At 34.1% G+C, this 17,500-nt stretch overlaps 2 protein-coding genes across 4 annotated transcripts in view; both read right to left on the reverse strand.

Annotated features, from left to right (window-relative positions):
• Positions 1-16,402, reverse strand: part of LOC144971456 (inositol polyphosphate-4-phosphatase type I A-like) — a 239,102-nt gene extending 222,700 nt beyond the window's left edge. The window contains exon 1 of the mRNA XM_078912381.1: positions 16,361-16,402. The gene's annotated coding sequence lies outside the window, so the exon portion shown is untranslated. The remainder of the gene's footprint in view (positions 1-16,360) is intronic.
• Positions 6,311-17,500, reverse strand: part of LOC144971455 (uncharacterized) — a 378,626-nt gene continuing 367,436 nt past the window's right edge. For all 3 annotated transcript variants that reach the window (XM_078912375.1, XM_078912378.1, XM_078912377.1), the window contains 9 exons: positions 15,948-16,073; positions 15,128-15,258; positions 14,318-14,524; positions 13,731-13,877; positions 12,382-12,545; positions 11,034-11,159; positions 10,466-10,642; positions 8,549-9,297; positions 6,311-8,187 (listed from right to left, as the gene is read on the reverse strand). In XM_078912375.1, coding sequence (XP_078768501.1) covers positions 9,183-9,297; positions 10,466-10,642; positions 11,034-11,159; positions 12,382-12,545; positions 13,731-13,877; positions 14,318-14,524; positions 15,128-15,258; positions 15,948-16,073 — 1,193 coding nt within the window. In that variant the 3' untranslated portion in view covers positions 6,311-8,187; positions 8,549-9,182. The remainder of the gene's footprint in view (positions 8,188-8,548; positions 9,298-10,465; positions 10,643-11,033; positions 11,160-12,381; positions 12,546-13,730; positions 13,878-14,317; positions 14,525-15,127; positions 15,259-15,947; positions 16,074-17,500) is intronic.

The raw sequence follows: 17,500 nt of genomic DNA on the forward strand, positions 1-17,500 counted from the left end.
CTCTCTCCCCCCCCCCCCCTCTCTCTCTCTCTCTCTCTCTCTCTCTCTCTCTCTCTCTCTCTTCCTCTCTCTCTGGTTGGGGTTCCCGACCTCCCAGAGTGGGCAGGGGGGCACATAACGTGTCTTCCATCACCCTATATCGGTTTTTCTACATGCTTTCTGTCTTTTGTCTTGGGATCAGATTACTTGGTTTTATCCTGGCCCTGGTCGGATACCCTTGGTTGGAGGGAAACGGTCAAATGCATAGTTAGTTTTAGGATATGATATTTTTTGTCCTGTAAACCATCTCTCTGTTGTGCACGGTATTATGTTTTGTTTACATATTATATATATGATTTGAAAACATTTGAGTGTGTTCCTCTTAGTGGGGACCTGTGCTTGTGTCTGGACGAGACTTTTAGGTGATCTCAAACCAAGTACACTGCTAGTATGCTCTTGGAATCTACATATGTTTCCTATTTGAATCAATTCCCCTTTGTCTTACTTCTTCTTGGGTGCATTAATCAATCTTCTTCAACTTATTACTAGGTATCCCATTTCCTTCCTTTTAACTGGAGCTGATATGACCTTAATGTGTTGCAAGCGCCGTAAAACCCTTGATAACAAAAACAAACAAGCAACAAACCTATTCCCGATCGGTCATTTGTTTATAGTTTTCAACCAGGCCCAGCAACTTCTTGCAGTAGTAACGATGCACTGCTAAAACTGTTTTATGATTATTACTTTTATTATGATTATTTGTTATTTCCCCCCTTTCTTTTCTTTTTTCTTTACCTTTGTGTGGTTGAAGAAAATCTAATGCTTTTCAACTAAAATACATAATATACATAGGTTGCCCTATATAGTTAACTAAATTCATTTTCTTTTCAGTCCGAGTGGAACTCGTATTAATATTAGTATTAGGGACGTTTGACAAGAAGATGGATGGGCACGTCAAGGGGCTTTGGTCTTCAGGAGGGATGTCTGACCTCGGATGATGCCCATCACAGAAGCATCTCGAAATGATCGAAGATTTAGACCGATAAGCCGTATAGTAGACAGAAAAGTCGAAATAACTTTTGATGTGGTGACGACGATAATGATGACGACGACGATGATGATGATGACGACGACGACGACGATGATGATGATGATGATGATGATGATGCGATGCTAATGGTCATGTCTTTTTAACTAGTGATGATGAGAATGAATTCTCTCATTGTGTGATTAAAACTCACGTCAATCTAACAGAATATGGTGGTATATATTTTGAGTCAAGTACTACTAAACCATAAACGTTTTACTACCACTGAGAGTAACTGCCACCGACAAAATGCCTTTATAAATAATTAACCTCAAACGAGGATCCCCGACATGTGAAAACATCTTAAACCTCATACTAAGTGGGAGACTTTTTAAAACTTTAAACATCAGTAACCCCAACTGGACAGCTTTGTTAATAATAATAGTAGTGATGATGGTGATAATGATGATGATGGTGGTGCTGATGATGATGATGATGATGGTGATGATGAGGATGATAATAATAATAATAATAATAATAATAATAATAATAATAATAATAATAATAACGACGAGACCGACGACGACGCGATGTGATGATGATGATGCTGTGATGTGGATGTTAATAATAAATCCCATTTAATATCATCACGTATTAAACGAGATACAGCCACAAACCAGAATAAAACGCAGAAAAAGCGTCCCATATTTTCCGTATTTTTTTCTCTTTGTGACGTCATCCAAATAAATGACATCTTTGAAACCGCATAACTTTCTTATAAATTAATGGATTTTCAAAATTCAAAAAGATTTTTACTCAGTGGAGACGGGGCTTGGATTTAAGAGTAATATTTCCTACAAAAATAGAAAACAACAATTTTCATACTCATTGCTACTGATAGGTACTCGCGTCTGAACATACGGTACCAAAATTATGGAAAATGCCATTTTTTAAAAATAACTTGGTCTACGACCAATAAATCCACATTTCCTGCCCCATACTAGTCTATATGCGTGTCTATAGGCCAAGAGGAAAACAATTTATTGCGTATTTATTCCCTGGCCCACGATTTAAAACATGCCGCATGAGGGCGCTGTAATCACTGCAGGAAAATTGGCCAAAAATCGAATATTAGTAATTCATGGATTGCTTCCATTGATTCAGTGATTCTAAAATACTCCTTGGTCCTCTCTTTTTCTCTATAATGATGATGATGATGATTATGATAATAATAATAATAATAATAATAATAATAATAATAATAATAATAATAAGAAGAAGAAGAAGAAGAAGAAGAAGAAGAAGAATCGCGAAGTCCAAGGTTTGAGTGTGTTTTTTTTACCAAGATGAGGGTCATTTAAATCGACTTGCCGCTAGCGCAGTGAAGGGCGGGACATGATGATGATGATGATGATGATGATGATGATGATGATGATTCTGATGGTGTTGTTGGTGGTGGTGCTGCTGCTGAGGATGATGAAATGACTATTATGTTGATCACCACCATCATCATTATCATTATAGAGAAAAAGAGAGGACCATAATAGAATCACTGAATCAAGGGAAGCAATCCATGAATTACTAATATTCGATTTTAGGACAATTTTCCTGCAGTGATTACAGCGCCCTCATGCGGCATGTTTTAAATCGTGGGCCAGGGAATAAATACGCAATATATTGTTTTCCTCTTGGCCTATAAACACGCCTATAGACTAGTATGGGGCAGGAAATGTGGATTTATTGGTCGTAGACCAAGTTATTTTTTAAAATGGCATTTTCCATAATTTTGATACCGTCAGTACAGACGCGAGTACCTATCAGTAGCAATGACTATGAAAATTGTTGTTTTCTATTTTTGTAGGAAATATTACTCTTAAATCAAAGCCCTATCTCCACTGAGTAAAAATCTTTTTGAATTTTGAAAATCCATTAATATATAACAAAGTTATGCGTTTCAAAGATGTCATTTATTTGGATGACGTCACAAAGAGAAAAAAATACGGAAAATATGGGACGCTTTTTCTGCGTTTTATTCTGGTTTGTGGCTATATCTCGTTTAATGTGTGGAATTAGATATTAAAACATGGCAATGTTATGGCAAAAAATTCCACGTATTAAACGAGATACAGCCACAAACCACAATAAAACGCAGAAAAAAGCGTCCCATATTTTCCGTATTTTTTTCTAAACTATTCTTTACCTTTTTTTTTTTAATCATGCGTCAGAGATTAAATAAGAAGAGAATATGCATTCTGAAGTATGGAATATCAAAACTACAAGTATATGGCATTATTATATAGCTTCGACAGCTTTACCCCAGATTCGCTCGGTTTTTATGGTCATTTCTGGTCTAAAGCCTTCGAGTTTTATTCACTTCTCATTGGTTTTTAAGGCATAAACCTACAGTGTCATGAGATTTGGTCCTATTTATGCGTGTCTGCCCAAAAAGACACCAATTCGTTGCGTATTTTCTTCTCTGGAGCACGATTTAAAATGCGCCGCATGAGGGTGCTGTAACCAGTCCATTAAAGGTCCTGAAATCGAATAATAGTATTTCGTGGATTACTTCCCTTGATATCGTGGCTCCACAAAGTAATTCCGCTATGTTTTTAATTCGCTCTACCCCCTGAACTTATAATAATAATAATAATAATAATAATAATAATAATAATAATAATAATAATAATAATAATAATGATAATCGCGAAGTCCAAGGTTTGAGAGTTTTTTACCAAGATGATCTACAGTAAAATTCTTTTAATTTATCAAGTCCGGAAGTCTCAGACACAGCTTTTGGTTGTGATGTATAATTAACAGCTGTTTTCAGTCCATGCCAAGTGTCTTTGTATTTATTTTGATTTCTTTCTTTATTTCAAATTGTTTTAGTTTTAAGTTTTCTTTGTCACCATGAGTGTATAAAAATTTCTTCTCATTCTGCAGGTATTTTAATTTTTTTTGTTACCCATGGTTTATTATTGGGGTAGAGGATTAATTCTTTTTTTGGACATACAATCTCCTCACAAAACTTGACATACTCAGTCACACAACCCATCCATATTATTACAAGAGTCGATAAAAACACTCCACTGTCAAAACATCTACGCAACCTTTCACACACTTTTACATCCCAAACTTGGACATATTTCCTTTTATTGGTTTCGTTCTTTTAAACACAGGGCGGTACTTGGGGAGTAACAAAAGCATGCAGTGGTCCGAGCGACCAAGCGGAGCACGAGACAAACACTGATAACAATTAATTATCAATATTTATTTTTTTTAAAACAAATCCAGCGTCTTGTCTCGTGTGTGAATCCAGGAAACGAAAAGTTTCTTCAGTGATGAAAATCACCCGTCAATTTGATGACCGAGTCGGGTGACTTTGCCTTGCCCTGGATCTCCTTGTGTAGAATGTCCCTGGCTTCCTTCCTGGTCCACTGATGTTAACGGCTAGGTACTCACTTGAGGCAGGGTACTCCCACTATGGGAGGTCAGGAACCCCAACCAGAGAGAAAGGAAGAGAAAGAAAGAGAGGGAGAGAGAGATAGAGAGAGAGAGAGAGAGAGAGAAGAGTTTTATGTTTTAAGGGTTTAACGGCGCTTTGGTCATTTCAGCGCCAGTTAAAGGAAGACAATGACATAGTAAAAACAAATTCTAGATTTAGCTACAATTAAAAACACCTGAGAAATTAATTGTTTATAACGGTTTTACGGCGCATGCAAAACATTTAGGTCATTTCAGCGCCAGTAAAAAGGAAGGAAATGGGAAAGTAAAAAAAATTCTAGATTTACAATTAAAGGACGTGAGAAAAAAAAAAAAGATGTCGAATCCAAAATCACACTATTAGTGTATTTAGTTTGAGATCACCTTAAAAGTCTCACCGGACATAAACAGAGGTCCCCACTAAGAGGAAGGAACACACTGAAATGTTTTAAAAACATAAAATTCAAAATGAAAATAATAATAATAATAATAATAATAATAATAAAATTAATAATAATAATGTTACAGCATATATCAGAGAGATGGTCTATAAGGAAAAAATATCATCTCCCAAAACTTTAACTAAACATTTGACTGTTTCCCTCCCAGCCAAAGACTCCGGCCAGGGCCAGGACACGAAGACAAAGACAGAAAGCAACTCGGAAAAGAAATAGGGGAATAGAAGACACAGCAGGTGACCTCCTGCCCAACATGGGAGGCCAAAAGACGCACCCAGTGTGCGTGTGTGTGCGTGTGTGAGTAAAGAAATTAAAATCAAAATGCGGAAGAACATGACAAAGATATTCTTTATTTATGGTTTTGGTGAAAATACAACAATCAGTAATGATAATATGAAAAGAAAAACATATTATTTTTTAACTGTGGGGAAACATGAGTGTAAGGACAAATTTGACATAAATTGTGATAAGATCTTAACTTTGTTTTCTTTTTAGTACATTGTTTGGGCAAGCGTCATAGAGAAATAATTGAGGAGCCAACTTGCAAAATCTGATGAGTCCAGTTGATCCTATTATTTTTTCAGAAAAAAACAACCTTTTCTTAATGATTAGTTTGCTTTGATTGCCTTACAAACAGTGAAAGATGAACTCCTGGTGGTTAGTGGGTCACAACCAATGCTATCTAGACTCTAGATTGCTATGGTCACAACTCATCAATTTAGAGGATAAGGGGGACAACCACTTTAAAAAAAAAATTCAACTCCGCCTGTTATGCCAGTAGTCCTTTCAAGAATGAAAAGGGAGAGAATTCCAATACCTTGATATTTAACTTTAGCCAAACCTACTACAATCAACTAACAAATATTTGAAAACAAAAATTCAAGCTGTATTACCTGCCATAACACACCACGTGACAATGTTTAACAACGTAGTTTTAATTGGAATCTTGACCTATTGCCGTTAACTAAGAATGAGGTCTTAACCATGACAGCAACATGGAATAGGAATTTGAAATTGCAAACAAAACAGTTTTCAAATTCTTTTATTATAGCCTGCTTCATGTTTGCTACGTCTTCTTTAGATTTATTCTTTTTTTTCTGAAAAAGATGGTTTGGCCTTATGAATTACCATTTATTATAAAGATATCATTTTGCGTCAATATCCTTTTTTTTTTTTTTAAGTAGACTACGTGGGTGCAGATATTCACATTTATTATTGCACACTTAGATTTTTTTCCTTTTTATTTTTAGATGATGTAGATGACATGACGTCATAATCTGTCATTCATTTTAAGCACCTTTAATGAAAATGTATAAATTGGGACCTCTACTTGATACAAGAAATTTATTATCATGAACGTGTCCCGTTTAAAGTAGTCCTAAAATTGGATTTGAGAATGGTATTTTCTATAAATAACTGCCGTACACTGGTGTAATACTTTCACTTTCTAGCCTTGAGAACTTACCTCATACATGTATTTTGGTCGATTAAGATAGCCTGCTACGATTAACATCCAAACATAAAGTAAATGTTTACAATCCAAAATTCAGAAAAAGACTAGTGTATGGCAGATAGAGACAATAATTAATTATTAAACCATATAACTCTCCATCCTTGCTCCAGTTGACAATTGTATCAACACTTGTAGATACCATTGTACTGGGACTGACAATTCCAGTCAATTGAATTTCTGCCTACGTGAAATATTCTAATTCTATGTAGGAAATTAAATGAAAAATGCTCCATGCAGATGGATATGGGGTAACATCAAAAAATGATCCGCACACACAAAGACAACATAATATTGTTACTTGTAAGTTTCACGAATATGTAATTCTAATATGGTCTGAATCATTTGGCCCTTATGTTAATTATAAATTGTAAAACAATAAGTATTGTATAATAATTGATTAAATAAAGGAGTATCAAGCAAGAACATGTGAGAAAACTTGCGATAAAAATTTATCGACTGAATGAGGTAGGTTGCTACAGAGTTCTTTAATTAATTGACCATTTAAAAGATTCTAACATTTGTGGACACTAAATTATTTCATAACTGTAAGTTAAACCTAATGCATACACACACTAATGCTTCTAATTTTTGAAAGGTCACATTTTTGAGAAGTCATTATTTCATTCAATTTATATTCAATGTTTTACAATCATGAGGAAAATGTGTTTAAAAAGTCAATGATTTTCAGAGAATATGTAAGGATAAAGATGTTATAATTGTGTAATAAGTTTATTATATGGTATATATTTTATTTAAAAGTCATTAATTCCTAAAATTCTGATGCTTTTTTTTTTTTTTTTTTTTTACTTTCCAGAATGCCTTATTAATAGTCAGGTAAGTTTTGCTAGGTCAACATAAAAAATAAATCATTTTGTGTCGAATGACCTAAAAATTTTATTTGTCAATCGAATTAAAGGTAATGATAATCTTTGAGAGAAAGAGTTATTCTGTGTGGAAAGTAAAAGGAAGAGGAGCCTTGAAGACTAGAGGTCACAGATAAATAATAAACATGAGTTATTTTGGTTGCAAATGTTTTTGGTCCACTTAATATTAAATGTTTGAGATTGTATACAGTGCACCTCGGATCCAATGAAACAGTGGATTCGACAAAAACTTTTAAAAATCCCCGCTTCTTATCGACTTGACACAACTAAAACCACCTGACGTTCTAGAAAATGGGGTGAGGTGGGGAGATGGCCCTTTAATCTTAATCAACTCCAGTTTATTATTGACATAAAAATCTCTAAATTCTGCAGATAAATTATAAAAGGTATCTGGAGAAAGCCTTTAGCATAAATGTCACTTTACCGAAAATCTACTTTCTTGTAAACAAACAAATTTTAGAATACTTACAAGGTTTAATTATATTCCTATTAATGTAAAAAGTGAGACCTCAGATTCAACGAAACCTCAGTTATAACAAACACTGACCTCATTCCTGTCTACTTCCATTTAGCCGAGGTGCACTGTACAAAATTTCATTGTTCATACAAAAAGCAAGGAAAAATAATAACAGTGAGTGAGAATAAGTCTTACATGTTTAAATTTAAAAAATGACGATCAGATAACTAATTGCACATTGAAGCAGAGAAATAAAAATAGAATATTCTAGTTGCCATTCTTGTTTTTTTACAATGAAAACAATGTAATTTACATCAAGTTGTCACTACAATAAAATCAAAACACATTCATTGATGACAGCATAAGAAAACTGTACACAGGATACTATACTCGTGTCTATTTTGTTTGTTTGTTTGTTGCTTTAGGTCTCTTCCAACACAATTGAGGTTATATGAGAGACCGCTGAAACAAAAAAACAAGCAATCTAACAAAAATAGTACAAATTATGTAAATCAAAATCATAACCTAAAGATATCATAAGCTAAATTATAAATAACCAAGAACAAACAGGCAGAAGATTTACAGAAAAAAAATATATCCCCTGTCAAAAATACAATCACAAACCAAAGAAGCAGGATAGGCTAGTAAAGAGAAGAAGAAACGACATCACTATCGGATCGTACACCCATGCGAACATCATAGGTATATATGATTCAAGGGTGATGCTCCCATCCAACCACCCGCGACTACTCGTGTCTATGATAAGAAGACAAAAAAAAAAAGATCAGTAATGAATATAATTTCTATTTACATGAACATTGAATATTTAATCTATTTACACATAAAGAATGAATACTCTATGAACGTGATAGTAATGGGGTCTTAACTTAATTGTGAAATAATGGCACTTAACAGTTGTATCGGTTTCTATTTTCAAAACAAGATCTACGTAGAACTGAATGTTTAATTCAAGAATCCAACGTTACATTATGGTCAACAACAATCTGAAGGTAAAACCAATTTAACATATGAGGTTATTTTGTTCAAAAGAAAAAAAAAGATTTAAAAAAAAACAATAACAATTACAAGCACCACTCTCCAATGCACAAGTAACACGCTGTAAGCCCATGCAGAATGGGGTGAGGTGCAAAAGAAAATTTGTTTGTCATCAAGTATTATGCTGTAGTATTGGGACCTGTAATAGAAGGCAACTAGATTGTAATAAGAAAAACAAATAAATGTTTAATATTCAGTGATTCTATTTCATCACGTATATAGTTATAATATGTTCATTACACTTAGCAACAAATGACAGTTGTAATTTAGGCAGGAACTTTGCATATTCAAAATCTTGCACGTCAAACCCCTCTGAGTTAAGTCGACTTTAAACCTTGGTTTCTGGTCCTGTTGTTTCTTGTCTGAAGGAGTCTCTCAGTCTCTCAATAAAATTTCCGACAATATGGCCGAAGACTTTTGAATACCACTCAGGACATCGGCCCCTGAAAACAAGGTGGGAGATTTAATATTGATATTACAATATATCATAGATATAATTCACATTCTTAAGTACTGGAGACATCAAGAATTTTTTGACACTTCCATGATTGGAGCATGTAAATGTTGCTGCTCGAAGCTCTAAGAAATAAGCAACAATGTGAAATTGAATGTAAGCTTCAATTTAATATACGAAAACAGATAAAATGGACATTTCGGGTTTCTCTTTATCAACAAAACAGGAAAAATGAAATACTACAGACAAATGAGATAATGTGGTAGTGGCGTTGTTAAGATGAATAAACAACGCCACTACCACATCTCATTTGTCTGTTGTGTTGATAAAGGGGAAACCCGAAATGTCATTCTATCTGTTTTCATATATTAAACTGAAGCTTACATTCAATTTCACATTGTTATTCATGATTGGAGTAGGACACAGACGACTGACAATCATCTGTGTCCTACTCCAATGATGTAAATGTCAAATTCTAAACACGCAACTATGTTTGTCTTAAAACTAAACATGAAATGGCATCCAATGATTTGAGTTGGACACCAACATTAGGATATAAGACCTAAATAACTTTATGCTGAGAATAGCACTATCATTGATATTTACATTTGAGTCTAGATATATGGTGAATATAATAATAATTTCTGATTAGGGTAGAGCTTTTTAAGAAAAGCATTTTAAACAATTTTCTATTTTAGGTAATAGTGAATTTCAATCTGGTTAAAATCTTAATCTGAATGTTACTCGAAGTTGACTCAGGTCTTAGTATTTGTCTTCGAGGATGGAGACATTTGTTAAATGTGGTATCCATTGTTGGTGTTTAGGCTGAAGTATTTTGATAATCTCTGCTTGAAGGTGTCTAAATCTGTTGTGTTTACACATGTTTCGGGAAGATCATTACAGTATTAGATGGTGTAAGGTGCCATGAATGAATACTTGAAGATGTTTGAGTTTGCAGATTGGTGTTTTAGCAACAAAACAAACAAACAAAAAATGAACGTCAAAACTATTTTTAAATGAAAACAATTTTTGTTGACATGAATACAAGACTTTTAAAGACTATAGTCTTCTCTGATTTCCACTAAACATAGAAAAGATTGACAATTAATTTCTTGATTTGTATTGTAAAAACTATGACGGGCCTTTGATGTCCTTACCTACTATCCATGCGGGTGACATGTGTAAGCCTTGAGCGTCCTGAGCCACAAGGCTCCATCAAGTAGAGAGAGCCATAATCAATGGCTGCCACGCCCTGAATATCCTGTACATCGGCATGGTCCACAGACATGGTGATCAGTGTACAGGCACCTTTGCTCAGATCTGTGCGCCAGTACCTGCATTATAAAAACATAAGGAAAAACAGAAAGAGTAAATTATTAGAAATTATAGAAAATAATGTCATAAAATGATGAAACTGAAAAATGATTTAGGTTATAAAGCATTAAGGTTTTCAATCCCCAGAAAGGCTGAATTTTTTATGGTGTTGCATGACTTGTATTTGTTAATGAAATTCTGTGGTATTAAAAAAATAATAAATGCTTAACCTTCAAACAAATTTTCCTCATTTTCAGTTTTTGCTACCTGTGTGCCTTCAAAACAAAGTAAGAATTAAGAATAAAAGTTGAAATAGAAAATGTAAAATAAATTCATTCGATGAATAGAAAGTGGAGGGTTTAATAATAATGGTGCCACGCGAATATCTCTTGGATAAGGTGCAGTATTTACCTGAGGACACAGAAGTGTCTAGAGGGATGCGGTGCCATACTATTCAGGACGTACTGGAAGATGTCAGAGTGAGCGTCAATCCTTTCAACCACAGACCAACTCAACAGATCCTCATCCCATGCATGCCTGAAATCAGACCGGAAAAAAAACCGTTGGTCAGTATTTTGATCTCATGAGACAGATTATACTGGCATTTTGGAAATTTAAAATCAACTTCAGAAAAATTCTATAGTTTGAAAAAAAAAACAAACAAAAAAACAACAAAAAAAACAAAACCACAATGGGTAGACAGACTTCTATTGTCAAAATAAAAATTAGAAATGCAATTGCTCCACATTAATTAAAAATTTAACAGTTCTAATTTGAAAAGGAAACATTTCAAAGAGATTCATTACAATGCCCAGATTAGTGAAGTCCTTAATAATACACTTTAGGATTGCACAGAATAATGAAGTTTACTAATCAAACAAACTATAATGCTTTTTAAATACTCGGATGTAATCAATGACGACATCAAGAAGGTAAAGATAAATCAATCTAGAAGTTTGTCATCAATATGTCTAATTTTTAAAACACCGATTTATGTCCCTTTGATAACAAAATAAAAGTTAATTTTGGTGTCTTCTCCCTTTGATCACCACGGATATATAGGCTTTATGAGAAAATTAGAAGAGGAACAAGATGTGGGCAATTATATTTTTAGGTTAAAAATGATATAATGATAAAAATCTGAATGGCTTATATACTATTTCAAAGAGTAACAATCTGATAAAACATTTTAACACTGCTGAATAAAGCAAAACCTAGTAAAACCTATTATAAATTTTTACTCCTCCCTGCTCTCAAAAAGTTTAATTTTGTTCATTTATTGGATTTTCGAATTACAACATATATTCGAAAAACATGAACATAGGCAGAAGAAAAGAGAAAGGAGTTTAAAAAAACAATTTATACTGCAAATAATATTGGCAACAGTCTAAATAGAAATCATGCTTTGTGGTGGCACATCGGGGAGTGAATGAATTAAAATCTCACAGTAAAAATTCTTACAATTGGAGGAAGCTGAAAGATGTTCAGACTTTTTAACCCTCTCCTTACCACCTTTTGGAAAACCGTCACATTTGGTACGATGCAACCGTCACTTTTCTCATCCAGATTTCGTTTCTTTTTGCTATAGCTATAAAAACTTGACATTCTGTAATAGAGCTCATATTGTCGAACGTCGAACAATATTATGTATAGAACGTGCTTGTTACTTTTCTGTTTGAGTAAGAAATGTCTGTTTTTGTGTTGGGTGGATGTGAAGTTTTGGGGAAAATTCTGAAAAAGGCTGGAAATGAAAAATCACCTTTCATGCATGATCCTATTGAGCACTTCAATAGGAGGGGCATCCACGTCGACAACCAGCTTCCATTCCTTGAGGGGACAATCATCCAAAGGTTTTCGATGACTGATCTCAATATTACTCACCGACATTACAGGCAACCAGCCACGGTTTTTATCGTGAGCCTCCTGGAATGCAACAATGTTGATACAGACATAAGAACAAAAAAACCCCAAAATAAACAAAATAAAAACCTGATAATCTTTTATTAATAGTAAATAAAACTTGAAAAGTGCCGACTGTTGGAACCTTTAAGCACTGCACACAAGTATGAATAACACATACTTTTTACAAGCATCCAAACAAACATAAACTCAAGTAAAACAAAACCACACATATAAAAAAAACTTATTTTAAATTGAAATGAGTTTGATCTAGCTTGTTGCAGTATGTTTTAAAATATTTATTGAAAACTGCATTATTTGCATATTGCATAACTCTTTCAGAGCTAAGGCTATATTCGCATTTCCATCACATAATGGCTGACACCTGATTGAGGCAGCATGAGAATGACAAGCTAAGACAAAGCAACATTCGAATTTGGTGCAAAATCTCAATTAGAATACCCCTCTAGGGCCAATTGAATGTTCTGATAAAAGAAATGATATCATTGGTTCAAATTTATAGTACTTTTGTAGAAAGTAGGATTGGATTACATTATTATGTTTGCCTTTCAAGACCGTCACACTATGCGGTCATTGGCCTGTAGAACAGATTCTGCTCTGGCCGCATAGTGCGACCAATGGCGCTGAAAGAGTTAAATTAATTTGCTGAATAGACTGAAATCTGGGTGGTTGAATCATAAAAAGGTTGAATATGCAAATGAACTAAGCACCAAGTTGTCAATTTAGGCCACCCATAATCCTTCTTTACGATGAACACCTTCATGCTAGGGACTAATACAGTGCTTTGTTGTGCAAACTCTCTAATCACATGAAATGATCCTGGCCTGTTTTAGTACAATTTCATCTGACTGTGTGTTCCAATCAAAATTTCCACCACTCATGAGTAAAAAAAACAAACTCATAAGCTCATTAAGTGTGATTTAGACTGTTTTCATACATAGACGTACATAAATATCATACTGTTCGATTCTTACAACAGAAAATGGAATTTCTCATAAATAATTCGAATCATTTTTTAACAGGTCTATCGCAAATATTTTCCGATAAATCTATCGGACCAAATTACCCAATTCTTGCAGAAGTCAGAAAAAATAAATTCCGTTTCAACTGGGGAAAAAAAATTGCAAATCACTTGTAAGGCCAATGCTCTAAATTAAAAAATTATATCTTTCAAAAAACAGTACAAACCTTAAGAACTTTCTGTACTCTTTCTTGTCCAAAGGCTCTGATCTCCTCGCTGATGGTTCCTTCCTCTCCAGTCAACTCGAACACGGGTGATACCTCTTTATTAGCCAAAGACTGAACTTGCACTTGTCTGAACAATTTTGGAGGTACCTGAAATTGTAAATTATAAATAGTAAACTATGGCATGGAGAGTGGCCTAGTAGGATCAAATATCACACTTTAACTAAAAAAATAATGATAATAAAAATCACGCCCTTTCACTGCAGCATCCTTAAATAATTAATCTTTTTATTAACTTATCAATCTTGTTTCAAATTATCAAATGCACAATGTAACTGTGAAGGAATTTCATTGTCTTTTATTATCGTTCAATGTAATTATAATCCTTAACCTCTGAATACATTTATTTTCAACTTTGTTGTCTTAAATAATCTAGTATCTGCCTGTATACACATCAAGATTATATTATCACCATCTCTTCTCCCCTCTTCCCCCTACCTCCCCACATACACACAGAACTTTTACACACACACACACACACACACACACACACACACACATGCATACAAACACACACATAAAAAACTCACTGTAAAAAGTTTCTTGCATTCTGTGATCATTAAAAGCAGGCAATCTTGTGAAGTTTTTTGTTCCATTATCTCCCTTGGATCAGGAACCCCTGGTGCAGAAGCTGCTGCCTTCCGACTTCGCTTGGGACTATGGGATAGCGGCGTCTGCTTAAATCCCAACATGAAGACAGTGGGGGTGAAACATACAGCCAGGTTTGTGGCATTCATCTGTGTGACGAATTAAATAAGCAAGCATTTTGAAAATTGTCAATTATAAAGTGATGGTCATAGTAAATATTGAAATGGTGCAATGTGGAGTGTGAAAATGAATTTAATTGTTACAGTATGATTACACTTTTTGTTGATAATTATATATCACCTCAATTTTTGTCTTAAGGCTTAAGGATTATCAATATTGGGGCTTTCATGTTTTATGGTAAATCAAAAAAGCTAGTAATAACACATAATTTCGAACTGCAATTCATTCTCTAAAGGCTTTCAAAAAGATGTTATATGGCTTCCAAATTACTCAAAAATAGTTCCCAAACCGTCAATCCCTACTAAAACCTCGGATCAAAAACTCCATATTTACTGAATGAATGTCAGGATTTCAACTACATGGCCCATCCATGGTAAGCCTGACAGATAACCAGGCTGTCTCTGAGCTTTCATCACCAGCTAAGGAGGGCTGATTTTTTTTTTTTTTTTTTTTTTTTTTTTGTTGTCTTTCTCTTCTGTTTAGTACAGTACCATACGCAAATTTTCTGATTTTCATTTTACACCAAAGCGGGATAATTAGAGTTAGAAGATTGTTGTTATTTTTTTTCAAACCTGGTGATCGGCCTCGTGCATAGAAATATCACTCAAGAAAAGCAGAAGTGACTGAAGAACTTCTCTGTTTTCATCTGGCAAGAGTAAAATGGCTGCCTGGATGGCCTCCAAGAGTTGGGGTTTAGGCACATCTGAAATGTTAAGGTTTAGAAAAAATGTATACATTATAAAGCTAAAACCAGAAAATATTTCAAATCACCATCAAATTTAATGGAAAAGAAAAACCCTGCTTAGCGCAGGTCTGACAAGATAAAAAATAGTAAAATATATAAAACACAATAGTCCTAATCAATTAAATAAGTGGACACATTTCACCACAAGATATAATGAGTAGACGAAATGATAACCAATACACCATTCACGTCAAGTGTCCTTAACAAAAATAAAAATCCCTGAATTATGGGACATTTGGGTGAGTTACAATGTTGATATAGTATGCTTAAATGGAAACCATGATTGCATGAAAATAATAAAATCTATCACAGAACAAACTGTTTGGTGTCAAAAATTTGTTCTGAGAAGAAGACAGAATTGCATATAAATTTGAATTGAATCTATTTGTCTATGAGTTATCAAGTTAAAGTTTAAAAGGGTTAAATTGTCTTCATATTCTATATGATTCCAAGGTGGTGCACCATCCCATATTAAGACTATAATGATCAAGGAAATATATATTTTTTAAAAAGAGTGTAGAATTAATAAAAAATCATATCAATATTGACATTTAGTTCTATTAAAATTTCATACAGAAGCAGTTATAAATTTGTCTATTTAAAATATAACAATGGCAAAATGGTAAAAGTTTATGACTATAACATACGTGTGTAGATGCTACGGAAAGTTTCAGACAGTTTGTTGGTGAGTAGGCACTCCGGCAAATCCCTGAAGAAAGTTTTAATCATGTCAGCGACATTGTAAGCATTCATGTCTTCGAAGTCTGTGGTATCTGAAACAGAATAGAAAATACCAATCAAGATATTGAACAAACAGAAACCGCTAAGCTGATAGCCAAAATAATTAAAACAAAGAAAAATGTTTATGTATCTAGTCTTTCATAGCTGATGCAACTCGCGATGCTTGTAAAAAAATGTAGTGAATCTAAACTTTAATTTGATTGACAAGACAAATGAGGTGAAATGTTCAGGGCTTCACCTTTATCAACAAAATAGATCAGTGATGATACTCACAAAAAGTCAAAAAGGAGGAAAAGTCTCGGAAAAACGGAAAACTCACCTAGAACATTCTTGCACCACAGGAAAGTAGGCAGGATGACTTCTTTTGAGTACTTGAAGAGTACTAGTGTGTTTTGGGCCTCTTTCTAGGTGGGGGCCCAACCTGTTTGGATTGCTTCTTTATATGAAGCTTATAGGCTGTTTTAATTGCCTTCTCCCGGACTGCCTTTGCTTGCTTTTTTGTTTCCGCCTTTACAACTGCTTGATCAAACATTTGTCTTTTTCTTTCCTTTTCCTCTTTCTGTTTTTGCAACTCAGCATGATACTTGCTGCGAGATTTTTTAATGCAACTTATCAGGACAGGATCAATTTCACTGTGATCTATGTCTTTTCTTTTGAAGCATTCCAGGGCAGTGGCATTCCTTGCTTTCAAAGAATACTTCACCGTCTGTATGGCAGAGAATGTTGAAATATTCATGTTGCCACACTTGTCTTTAAGAATATCCTTCATTTTATTGGTTTTTTTTGTTTTTGTTTTTAAGGGTTTTACGGCGCTTGCAACACATTTAGGTTATATCAGTGCCAGTAAAAAGGAAGAAAATGGGATGGTAAAAAATTCTAGAATTACAAATAAAGCACCCAAGAAAAAGTAAGACATAGGAGAATTGGGAACAAATAGGGATCAGATGTAGATTCCAAGAGCACACTATCAGTGTACTTAGTTTGAGACCACCTATTAGTCTCATCCGGACACAAGCACAAAATCCAACAAAGAGGAATACACTCAAATGCTTACATTAAACATTAAAAATAACAAATATAATAATACATAACAGAGAGATGATTTACAAGGAAAAAAATATCATCTCCCAAAACAATAACTATGCATTTGACTGCTTCCCTCCCAGCCAGGACTCGGGCCAGGGCCAGAGCAAAACCAAGTAATCTCATTCCAAGACAAAGACAGAAAGCATCTTGGAAAACAGATATAAGGGTATAGAAGACACAGTATGTACCTCCCTGCCCACTATGGGAGGTCAGGATCCCCACCCAGTATCCTTCATTTTAGAAAAGGAACCCTCTACCTGTGGGCCATGAAATATGGATAAGCAAGCCCTAGCCAGCTTTTGAAGAATAGGAAAGTCACTATTTCTATTTTTTTTTAAAAAGGAGGTATTTTTTAAAGATTTATTATATAAAA

This window comes from Berghia stephanieae, chromosome 4, assembly GCF_034508935.2.
Source record: "Berghia stephanieae isolate SIO BIC M18660-M18661 chromosome 4, UCSD_Bste_1.3, whole genome shotgun sequence".
NCBI lineage: Eukaryota > Metazoa > Mollusca > Gastropoda > Nudibranchia > Aeolidiidae > Berghia > Berghia stephanieae.